Below are 12,792 nucleotides of genomic sequence, written 5' to 3'. Positions count from 1 at the left end.
GTTGTTGTTGTTGTTGTTGGCAAATGGCGGCATGGCGCCATTACCTGTGGGGTGAGAAAGACAAGCGAGTCATTACGTCCCCACTCGCTGGTCCTTTCACACATTTCATCCTTCATAGACCTCCTTCACATTCGATGTTTTGACTCGGCACAACAGGAGAAGCGCGGGTGTGATGGATATATTTCTGATGGCTGAATTCCATTAAACTGCTTTTGTGCTTGCTGGCGCTGTCCACTTGTTATTGAATTACTTCACTTTAAAAACAGAACATTGTTGTGATGTACTTACTATGGCAAGTCAAAATGTCTGCTGTGAAAAAAAGGCCTATTGTGCCTCCTGTTGTCCAAACACATTAAGGATGTCAAGAGATGAAAAAAAAAATTTATATATATAGGGCACCATACTACCTTTGTCATATTTTCACTTCATTTAATCAGACCTGTTGAGTCAAAGAGTTATTGTATGTATGCAAACAAACGTTTACTAGATTGAAAGAATTTTTATGGTAGTACAGATAAAATACAATCCAGTCACGTCTGTACTGACGCCACTACTTTGTACTATTCTACAGAACATGCACAACTCTGCTGTGGTGTGTAAGTGGGTGACTGGTAGAGCAGTGGTGATTTGCATTAAGGGAAATATACTGACCTGGTGGAGCAGGAGTACCTGAATTCTGATTGGGCGGAGAATTTCCCCTCTGATTCTGGTCTGGTTTACCCTGTTAGTGGAAGAGAACGTCACCTTTAAAGACCCTACCACCATGCAAAGTTTTCTCTAGTCAAAAGTCTAATATAGGTCATTAAACAGAGGTGTGTCGTTCTGCATCATTTGGGCTGATTTTCCTTCATGAGGATATTCTGGTCCATTGTGTTTATGGCTACTCACAGACTTGTTCTGCTGGTTTCCTTGGGATAGCAGCTCTGGGTTTGGTTCACTGAAGTTGGGCACTTCTGAATACACCATGCAGAACCTGTGGAAACAAAAGCCATGCGTCAACGTAACATTCAAACCTCAGAAACTGTGTCTGGTTGGGATGAAAGTACGACAGTCTGCAAATCTTCCCCAAAATAAGACACTGAAAGTTTATTCTCTACAGGAGGCTGCTCACTGGATTGTAACAGCACCAATATGCTGCTTATATTAAGGTTAAATAAATGCAATGCTGAAGATTCCTCTTCAATTATAACAAAGTGGTGTATTAATGTTCAACAACCATGTTTTAAAACCAACCAGATGTCCCCCCGCCCGTCTTGTTTGATGCTTTTTGAGAAGACCAGGATTCAAACAGGGAGAAAAACTTTCAGTAAAGGCAAGTATAAAATAAACCTTTGGCCTGCTACTCACTCTCCGATCTTCTGCAGATCCCCTCCTCTTCCAGTGTACAGAGTCAGGCAGCCTTTCCATATGGACGCGTAGCTAACACAGAAAAAGGGTTTGTTAAACTTCATGATAACACAAAGTTGGTCAGGTATAAAACCACACGTCAAATGAATACATGTGCATTGATTTGTCAGTAAAAGTATAAAAAAAACAACCAAACAAACTGAACCAATAGTGTTTGTGCAGTGCTCTTGGGAACAGTCCTACCCTCGGGTCAACTTGATGATGTCCCCTGGCTGAATAAGGCTGCCCAGCTCGTCCCACACAGAGATAGCGATGCTCCCGCTCTTGTCTGCCACCTTGCAGGAGCGAACCTCGTGTCCATCTTTTGTTTTGGTTACTCGTCCTAAAAAGAACAAAAGCAACTTCGGTATAAGTCGTTTAAAAAAATCACAATAACCCCTGTCGACGGTCAGTTTCGGACTGTGACATGTAACGTTGCCTTTAAGGAAAGGAGACACGAGTTGATGGTATGGGGTTACACGCTTTAACTTACTTACCTATTTCCAATACGATGAATACGATATTCAGATTTTTCGACCCGGGCTTCACATCCTTTATCAAGAACACGGCCTCGGTAGTCGGGGCTGCCATTGTTAGTCTCGCAGAAACAAAGAAATAAGACTGATCCTGTCACTTAAACTCAGCAGCAATAAGTGCTGGCTGTCGCTACTCTCTAGCGTTAGCTCAGCCGGATGCTAACTAAACACTATAACTTAAAACAAAAACAAAAAAAAACCCTTTAACGTTATCGTAACTGTTACTTAGACAGTCGACTACTTTCACGCCAAGCACCATTAACTGACACTTCAATTAAAAAAAAAAAGCTGAAAGATAATTGGCCTCTTCAACAGCAAACACACTAGCAGGGCTGCTGCTAGCTGGATAGCTTTGCTAAGCTCGTATTGATGCTAGTTGGCTCCCTTTCTTTTAATTCCAGGATATGAGTCTCTTCTGTGCATCTTTCTTTTCACGACTGTCGCCATTATGGCAGCTTCATTTCTTCACATAACGTTAAATTAACGTAGGAAGAGAACACTCTTAATGAAGCCAGTGGGCACTGAACGGTTTACGTTAGCACTGCGGTCGGCCACAATGTCGGAATCTGATAAAAAATAGTATGAATAGGCTGACAGGTTGAGAATCGCGAGTTAAATTGTTTAAAATGTTTAATGTTTTCCTCCCACTGGCTGTAAGTTACGCCGGAGCATGAGAGCAACTGTCTGTGTTGCGGACTGTTTGGAGGTAACGTTAAATAACGGTTATCTCCCTCGACCATACAGAACTGCAGTTAACGTTAATGTTATTTTTTGAAATCGACCGTTGGTGAGTCCTTTTTGAGTAGAAGGAACTGTTAGCGTTGCTAGCGCGCAGTCTGGCCAAATGCTTTGTTATAAGACTAGTGTGTCTGTATCTAAAGGTGGCCCCTATAGACGTTGCAGTTGTTCGAAAAACCTTGTGTTAATTGTCCTGGTTATTTATGCCTAAACAATACTAAAGCCCCCCCCCAAAAAAACGCTATTTAAAATCTGTACAAGCTGTTGACTACACGCTTTGCCCTTGCTTCAACAATGCCCCAAAAACTACGTCAGCTAGTACTGCCGGTCATTTTTATTTAACTCGGTCAGTTCCATTATTCTGTACAGGGGAGGGGTATACACGGAGAAATTTCTTTTTGTGTGTTGTTATACAGTCGAGTCGACAGATAACGACAATTATCAGGCGTTTATTTCTACACACAATGCAGTCACAACTGTAAGCAAACAACGTGCTGACCTGTTTACAGAAAATAAATAAAGTAGTTGGTTTGTACCAAATGAATTCCACCCACAAACAACGCGAGAATAAGACATATGTGAGAGTTCAGTGTCAACGATGAAACTAACGACGGTTGACTTCTTTTTTTTTAAGATTATGTCACATTATTTGTTCATTTTACGGCAAAACTAATTGTACTATTGTTATTTTAACACCAAATGTATGTAGTCACAGTAGTAGGAGCGCAATATTATTAATACATAATTATTAATAAGATAATAGTATGCCACAGCCGTATATTAATTATAAATCCGTTGAATTTGATTTGCTGTGTTCTTGTTTCGTAACTTAAAAAAAAGCAAAAATCGTCACGAACAGGATTCGAACCTGTGCGGGGAAACCCCATTGGATTTCGAGTCCAACGCCTTAACCTCTCGGCCACCGTGACTACGCATGTCAGTGTATAACTCTACTTATATATAGGTCAAATGAGGACTTCATATATGAGGACTTCACATGGAAAGTGTGTACACCTTTGTTATAAAAAAGGAGTGATTTCTATCAACTTATGTTGCCACACAATGACTTTATTTCATGTTGCCAAACCTAGCTAACGTTACCGTTAGCAAACATCGTGTTTTGATAATGTTTATTTAATTTGATCCTTTTTTTAAATTATGTACAAGAGAGGTAGGCGACATTTTTCCGTGTTTGTGAATAAAAACGGAACGAAATGTTTACTGTTTTAAATCCGAATGTGATGTGTGTATCTTTCTGCTCGCAGTTATTTTTGTTGTGGTATTGCTAATTGCTAAACTGTAATGTGGTTGTTTGTGTTGCATTACAGTCTCCATATTTTCGATTATATTATATTATATTTCGCTGACACAAGGTGGCTGCATGGTGACTTTTCTTAGACTGCTAGAATCTTCAAGCAAACGCTGTCTGTTTTACAGCAGCTTGTCAAGAGTAATGATGCATTCACACAAACTGGGAATAAGCGTAAATGCATAATACAATACAATAAAATAACAATTTAATGAAATTAAAAAATACAGTTAATCACATCTATCACACATGAACATATGTGTTACCACTAAATGCATGTATATTAATGTTACAATGGATGATCAGCACAAACAGGTCTATTGTAAAGTAAAGATTTGAGCCCACACGGTGCTTTGTCGCATGAGCTTTGAATGCAGCACAAACTACGTCGAACGGAAACTGCATTTCGATTGGCCCGTCACTGCAAGCCCCGCCTTCTCCAGAGTAGCATAATAGCCGTGTGGCTGTCACCGTGAACAAGACACTTCAACACAAAGGAAGCTAAAATGATCAACTGGAAGGTAAGTAAGCTCAAATGTATTCATTTAATATGTTGTTATGAGTTCAATGGCGTATTTGGTTCTTTTCGTATAGATGCTAGGTTGTCTCAACTCTCACTAGCATAATGCTAACGTAACCTACAGCTGAGCAGTTTAAGTGTCAAACTGCGAAAAACTTCTCATTTAGCAACATCGACGATTAAACAGTGTGTATACCCGCCATGCTGTCGTTCTCTTCCTTCGGTTGAGTCTGGTTTATAGCCGTGAATAGCCAGACATTATCATTTATTCAGACTGGCTAAACGGCACACTATTGCGACACTCGGCTTGGAAATGCGTACATAACTAGTTAGCAGTAACAGTTCAAAAAGTACTGAAGTAAATGCCACTTGATGGATGGGATGTGTACCGAATTAAAGAGTGTTCTGGGGTGACAAGGAAAATGTCTTTAAACGTATTCTGGGGTGTAAAATTCAGGTCACTATGAATCGCAATTTCAAAATTGACAGATTTTCTAAAGAGGTCTGGGCCTCTGTGGGTGACCTGTTACAACTACGTGGTTTGCAGCTGCTTCTCTCTCTCCCCCCCCACCCTCTCTCTCTGGTGACCAAATTAATCCCACTCCCATTTGACAGCTGAGATAAGAGGGTGTTGGGGGGGGGGGGGTTTACTGTTCCAGAGCTTTCTTTCATTCATATTGAGTGGCAAGTTTTAGTCTGGGAGAAGCTAGAAATCAGAGCAGCTCTGTTCTCCCACAGACACTTGCTTGGTCTCTGTAGTCTCTGTCTCCTCAAACATAAACTCTGTCTGTCTCAGGCTTGGACAACGTTCCCATCCTCCTCTACATCCTGGCCCTAAAGACACTGTGCTGTGTTGGCGTTCGCGGGGTTAAAGATTACCAGAGTAAGAAAAGTAGAGGCGGCCCTGAAGAAGAGCAGGCAGAGAAGAGGAGGTAGCCCAGCAGACCCAGGCGTTCTCGACAACTTGAAGGAAGACTGGAGCAGAGGAGAACACTGCTGCACACGGCTACTGCGCTACTGGAGGCTTCAACACTTAAAGTAATGAGCTGTTTTACAGGCGGTACTGATTCCTTCATTATACTCATTTACTGTCAGCTACTACTCTTTAAATCTCTGAACAGGTCTTCTTAAATCTTTACTCTCTTTATCACAGAGCAGGTTAAACCTCTGATTATATTAGACACAAAAATGGCTAAAACTGCCAACAAGTGACAGTTTTTTTGTTTATCATGTTTGTTCTGCGTCAGGTGAATCTGGATTTTTTTTTTTTTTTTCTTCAATATTTTGAAATTCAGTAGCATGTTATCAATGCGTCCCTGGGTGCTATCAGTCCAAAGTAGGTCATATCAATTTTATTTATGTATCCACAAAACCATTTTTGCATATAAAGCCTTGTGGATTTAGTGCTGTGTACAGTTTATGACATGCTCTATCCTTAGACCTTTTGATGGAAGGAAAAGCTTTCCCCAGAAAAAAAAAATTGGCCCATAGCCGATGACACAAACATCCACAAACATCCACAAACATGAGCGTCTCCGCATTGTTGCAGCTCAGTCTGTTTCTCTTCTAATCAAAGAAGTGAGACGCAGAGCTGTGCCGCTCTGTCCGCGCTGCTGCATGGAGCACAGTTTGTGCCAGTGCTCTAAAACAGAGTTATTATTTCTTTAATATCCACGTTGGAAATGACCAACACAACATTTAAGCAGAGTAAAATTGACACAACAGATAAACGTCGGCCACATAGGTTGGTGAAGGCCATCCTGTTTGCTGGTAAGCCGATGTCAGTCAAAAGGGTGAATATCAGCCGATACAGAACCTTTTTTTGATGGGGTTTTTGATCAAAATAATTGCAACATGATGCTTGTATCATACCATTCATCCCTTTGTGGATGTCAGTGAACACGATGGACAGCTGATAACCTTCAGGGCAGTTTAATTCACATCCCAACAATTGATAAAGCTACTCTGAGTCAAGACAATATCAACAGCTAGGGAGGCACATGCATCTTTTATTATTAACTAGACTATTTAACCATTTAGCACCCACTGCTGCACCCATTGGACACTAACACTTAGAACGCCCCCTCATAAAGATGCAACGTAAATCAGTTGTATTGACAGATTATTGATTATGTGATCCATCTGACTGACTTCCTTCTCTCCTCTCCTCTCCAGGGAAACATGGTACCTGAGCAACAAGCCACTCTCTCCAAACATGAGCCAGTCGCCAGACTGTCAGCCACAGGAGGACGTTCCTGTGCTTCAGGAAGTTGTTTGTAGTTCAAGTACCAGGACTGCTCACCACATCAGTTTTATATATTTATATCTTGTGTAACTGTTTGAACCAGGTTTTAAGATAAGATGAAATCACAGCAGGAACCACGTGGAGAGCTGAGTGACTGGTTTGTCTTATGAGCAGTGATGACCTCAGTGAAAGACCCACAGCAGGCTCAGCACCAGCTCTCCAAACATCTGCCTCGTTTTTAACTCACATCTGCACTTCAGCTCAGGCTGTCATCACTGAGTGCAACACTTGAGTAAACTTCACTTTGTGCACCGGAATAGTAGGAAGATCCAAGCTTGGCTCATGTCTATAAATACAGCATGCTATTCATTAATCATGTAATATTCCTTGTAAATTGTGACAATTTTTTTGTAATATTATATTGAATAGTTTGTTCCCCATGCTACAGTGTTTACTGTCTACTTTTGACCTAAATGCCACTCAAATGCAGTTTTTGCTACCGAAATGATAATCTGCCACACAATGTGAAGTGAATATTCCTAGACTGGAGGAAATATCCATGGGCAAGTACAATGTAAATTTCTAGCCAAATCATACCAGTCTATTTTATGTATTTATTTATTGGTGAATAATAAATATTCCATTTGGATTTTACAAGTGCTCAGTTCTTCAAGGCTCCGTGACCACTAAAGGGGCAGCGGTGCCCTCTGCTGTTTGAAAAAGCTTACAGCACCTGGTATTCCCAGGCGGTCTCCCATCCCAATACAGGACCCGGCTTAGCTTCTGAGATCAGATGAGATCTCTTGGGGAGGTATGGCCATAAGCAACAGCTGCAACTACAAACAGGCGTTTTATAGATGCTGGGACCTCACATAGTCTTATATGTTGACATGTGGTGACTTTAGATTGGAAACAAATCATCTTACTTTAAAGGTCCAGTGTGTAACCTTTAGTAGGATCTATTGGCAGACATGGAATATAATATTCATAAATATGTTTTCATGAGTATACAATCATCTGAAAATAATAATTGTTTTTTTGTTACTATAGAATGAGCCATTTTTACCCACTTCTATGGAGGCTGCCAGGAAGGGCTAAACCAAACACTTGCTTTAGATTTTTTACCTTCACACTTGAAAGGGGAGGGTGAAGAAGGGAGTTGCAATCTGCAACTACACTGCTAGAAGCCACTAAATCCTACACACCGGTCTTTTTAATAAAAGAACAAGCCTTTATGAACTATGTGGTCAGAGTTACGTTCAGCCACATTATAGGTCTGTCATTGTATTATAATCACGGCTCAACACCCTAAGATACTAAAACTCCTTCGCTTGGGGCAGTAGCTCACTCCCAACCCAGAGGGAGCAATCCATCGTTTTCCTGTCTGCTTCCCACTCGGCTGCAAACCACCCCAGTGCGTGCTGAAGGTCACGGTCCGATGAAGCCAACAGAAGTACGTCATCTGCAAAAAGAAGAGATGCTCAAACCAGACTGTCTCCTCGCCCCAGCTGCGACCAACACCCACTAAAAACGTGTCTGACTTTATGCCGAGAATGCAGACACAGCTCTCACTCTCAAGAACTGGATAGCTCTTAGCAACAGCTCCAGTACAGCAACAGTCCGCAGTATCCCCCCCCCCCCACAGGATATCCTGGGGGACATGGTTGTAAGCCTTCTCCAATCCCCCCCCCCACAACTTCCAACAACCCCAACTTCCCAGAACTTTTCTCAGATATAATTAAGTTTCTGTGGACATAAACACACACAAATGTTAAATGCATAAACACTGTATTGTTGCTAACGACCATACAACCCTGAATGCACTCAATATTGGAAGCTAAGCATGGTCAGGCCTGTTCAGTGCATGGATGGAAGACAATGCCAGGTGCTGTGAGCTTGTTCTTTTCTCTCTGCAAACAGCAGAGGGCGCAGCTGCTACACAGAGCTTTGCAAAACAGCTGCTTTTATCTGGACTTCATTTCTGGGTCTCAGTGCAGTTTATAAAGACAACTGAAAAAGCTTACAGCATCTGTTCATAGGGGCATTATTTTAAAAGTTCTGGACAAGGAGCTCTGATTACATGATCCAATTTCCCTACATAAATGATAAAGACTATTTCAGGGGTGGAATATAAATACCATACGTGCAGGTTTGAGGTACTTGTCCTTCACTTCAATATATGCTCCTTAATAGCCCTAAAGACCAGTAGGTTTAATGCCAATCCTGAGGAGGCCTGGCTTTGTCTGTTGTGTGATCTAGGTGAAACTGAGAATTAGGTTCACTTTTTGCCGTCCTGTCTACAATGACATGAGAGATAAAAACTTGAATTGTGCTTCAAGAAGAGAGCCTTTCTTGTAGCAAACTTTTTGTGCCAGGCGTAATGTAAAATTTGCAATTTTGTAATGAAATCTAATATTTGATTAGCGCAACTGTATTTTTTGGCCCATGAGGGTTGGGCACTTTGTTTGCATGACACAAAATCCAATCAATTAATCAATCAAACTACTCCACTGCATTCCAGAGGGAATATAGTATTTTATGCTCCTCTACACTGGCTTTTGTTGTCGTATCTAGGTACTTTACAGATTTGGATTTTGCATTTAAAATGCAGCATACATACACTGTAAAAGCTCTTTCATATTTATCCAACTTTAAAAGTTTCTAAGCTAGAAACTTGCTAAGGAGACTGTCTGGTAGTTAATGACCATGAGGCAACTGAACAATTGCACATGCAGCAGCTCCCCTTACTGACCAAATGCCGATACTCATGCACATGCTTTAGCTAGAATGCATCTCTGAAAATACATGTAAAACAACTTTGGGTGTTATGGGTAACGGTAGGTCACAGTGGATTGCAGAGGAATCAATCTTGACAAAGTTAGAACTGATATGAGTGTACAAATGAATACTATCAATACAGATAATAGTGCCATAATAGAGCTCAGACAGTAATGCCAATAAACACGAACAAAAAAATAAATAATATATATATATATATTTATATAAATAATGTTTGTAAGTACTGTTTTCCACATTGAGCCTGAATGCATCATCAGCGAGTCTCCCTATAGGCTCACATGTGGTGGAACCACACTTACTGTACAGGCAGCACAGGCCTCGTGCCGTATAACATTTCAGAAAACTGATCTACATACACATCTCACTCCTGTAATGTATATATATCTAAACGCTATTACAATCTCGCCCTCATTTTTGTATCTTTTGGTGGTTCTGTGCCTATATGGCAACTTTATTGAGACATCTTACTAAATCCTTACTAATTTTCGTTAATCCATCTATTTATTTGTGAGGTTATATTCCATTGGCCTTTTTTGCTTATGTAACCTTTATACCATTTTGTTTTTTTGAGTGTTAATTCAACCCAAACATGTTCACATTTAAATTAAAAGGAGACTTTTTTCTTATGGGCTGTTTTATGTGTGCTGTATTAAAACAAATAATATAAGATATATATTGCCACACTGTAACCACATTTCTCCAGAACTGTGCTCCAGATGCGTCCCGTGCACTTCAAATTCTGCAGTATGGACAAGTGAGAATTCTGCCACGTGCCTCTTGGTGTCTGGTTCCTGAGTGCAGATTGCCAACTAAGCACAATGTGTTGGTCTTGTGTGGCGTTTGGCAGTGCAGGCAAGTAGGCAAGTAGTTAAATTCAACCTGTCAAAAACGGGTTTATGTGTCTATTTTCAAGAAGGCCAGCGTCCCACACATAGACCTAGGCTTACTAACAAATGGGACAGGAAAACATGGCCCACTTGCCACTTCAACCAGCCAGGGTAGTAAAGACACTATATGAGTTTAATTGCATTTTATACCTCTTTTATATTATAAGAAAATGATTAGGTCACTTCTGTTGAAGAGTAAGTACAATACATGTGTGTATGTTCAGGTGAAGAACTAGACTTAGGGGCAAGTTTGTGCCCAGTTCTCGGAGTGTTTGTCTTACTGCTAATTTGCAAATTAGGGCTACCAACTAACATGTAATTGGTCACATACTTTTGATATTTCCCACAGCACTTGAAGGCCGCATCAGGTGCCGTAGAGATTTAAAGCCTGTCTTGAAATGGGAGAAGTGACAGGACAGGAGACACTATTTAAAACACACAGGGCTGTGGCTCTGGCAGCATCAGTGCTGTAACCTTCCCGCCTCAGTGGATTCTATCATTTTTAGGTGAGACCAGTTTTTGCTTTACCTATTTGCTCTTCCATCCCAAACTTAATTTCAAAATTGTTCTTTTCTCAATAATATCTCATCTGGCACCACCAGACGTAAATTTAAACGTTTGTAAGTGGTTTATAACTGCTGCACGTCTTACTTCTCCTTTTTAAATTACAAATAAATAATTACAAATAATAATTTGATCAAGAAATCCATTGATTGGTGATTCTTTTTCCATGCTGAATTTAAGAGGAGAACCATAAATCCGCTTTAAAAGCTATGGAACTTTTTAAAAGCCAATTGCTGAAAGACAATGCAATATTATCAGGCCTACTAATATTTAGAAGGAACTTTGGCATGCTAAAATGACAACAAACTGCCTATCCTTTAACTATGATGAGACATTATTAAAGCTGCAGTAGGTAACTTTTATAAAAATTACTTTTTGTTATATTTGCTGAAACCTTCACTATATCCTGACAGTAGCAGATGAGACATATCATCTGTGAAAAAATCTGGTTCCTCTGGCTCCATTTTTTCACAGATTATCTGTCTTGTGTGCTATATAAAAGTTACCAATGCAGCTTTAATATAAATATGCTAACTGATTTTGATGTCCTAGTTTCTTAAGGATTGTTTCCTTTTGTTACAAAGAATTTAAATCCAGGCTAGAGTAGGTTGACTGAATCCTGAGTGAGGCTTGTATGTTTCAGCACTGTAGGAGGAGGAGGAGGGAAGGACAAGATGTTTCCTCTGTGTATTTTGGTGGTGTTGCTGTGTCTTCAGTGTGGAGGGGTCTACAGTGGTGAGTCTGCATGTTACTTGGAGACATTTTCATCTCTTTCGTAAGGTTTATACATCAGATTATCCAAAAAAATTAAAAAGAAATGGTAAATTATAACTTTTATGACATTGCTTCAAATAAAAATTGGCTTTTTTCTCTCAATGACACATCTCCATCCATCAAACAATAATGTAATAATTTAATGGTAACAACTCCACTCATCATTATGAATGATTTTTATTGGTTTTTATTCTGTAATTGTAATATTTATCTTTTTCAAGTCTGTTTTTAGTCTGTATTCAGTGACAGTGGAGTTGTCCTTGCCTTCTCACCTTTCAGCCAATCACATGACCCCTGCCTCTTAAAGGTCAAGTGTGTCACATTTAGGAGGATCCATTGGGAGAAATGGAATATAATATTCATATGTGTGTTTTCTTTAGTGTACAATTACATATAAATAACAATGGTTTTGTTTTTGTTACCTTAGAATGAGCTGTGTTTATCTACTAAGGGAGCAAAAAACACATATTTCCAGCACCATATGATGTTGTATAATTACATATAACAACATATAAATAATGAATAATATGAAAACAGCATAGTCAACATATGTACTTCAGCACAGAGTTATCACTTTTTAAGAGTTGCTCTTGGCTGAAAGCTGAATTTAAAATGTAATTTGTCTGTCTGAATGTCTACAGACAAATTACTCTAGGTTTTTATCTGTAGAAAAAACTATACAAATATATCTCAGAGCAACATCTCAGTGTGGAATCTCCTCAGGACCTATGTGCATGGTGCATGGTCAGTGAAAACTTTTCTCAATACTCACAATGACTTTTCACATATTGCATCACACATTGCAGCGTATGCACTAACTATTAATTGTAAAGTAGCTTTTTTTTAATCTTTTTTACTTGCACATGATGCACCAGGGACAGGCAGTGTTCAGAGACAGGTCCACAGTTATAGAAGCAGCCACTAACATTAGCTGGTTTGTTCTTGCACATTTTGAATCAAAATATGTTCCTCAGAAAAAGATTCTACGGAGCCCCCCTGGTGAAATTTTTTTATCCAATGTCACCAGGGGGGCT

The 12,792-nt window shown here is 39.8% G+C and overlaps 1 protein-coding gene and 1 non-coding gene across 2 annotated transcripts; both read right to left on the bottom strand.

The window, feature by feature from the left end:
- On the bottom strand, window positions 1-2,964 carry LOC118340028 (SOSS complex subunit B2-like; the record flags this gene model as incomplete). The annotated part of the gene is given in 6 exon segments (XM_035677870.1): window positions 1-44; window positions 652-721; window positions 889-973; window positions 1,348-1,419; window positions 1,591-1,729; window positions 1,884-2,964. Coding segments are annotated over 6 exon segments (504 nt in total), but the record flags the coding sequence as incomplete, so codon positions are not given.
- A 543-nt stretch (window positions 2,965-3,507) lies between these two features.
- On the bottom strand, window positions 3,508-3,589 carry trnas-cga. Its single transcript has one exon. It is a non-coding gene; the product is annotated as a tRNA-Ser (tRNA).
- Between the last annotated feature and the right edge of the window lie 9,203 nt (window positions 3,590-12,792).

This window comes from Morone saxatilis, unplaced genomic scaffold, assembly GCF_004916995.1.
Source record: "Morone saxatilis isolate NCDOM2014 unplaced genomic scaffold, NCSU_SB_2.0 Contig6, whole genome shotgun sequence".
Classification (NCBI taxonomy): Eukaryota; Metazoa; Chordata; class Actinopteri; family Moronidae; genus Morone; species Morone saxatilis.
This window is presented reverse-complemented; position numbering and strand designations above follow the sequence as displayed.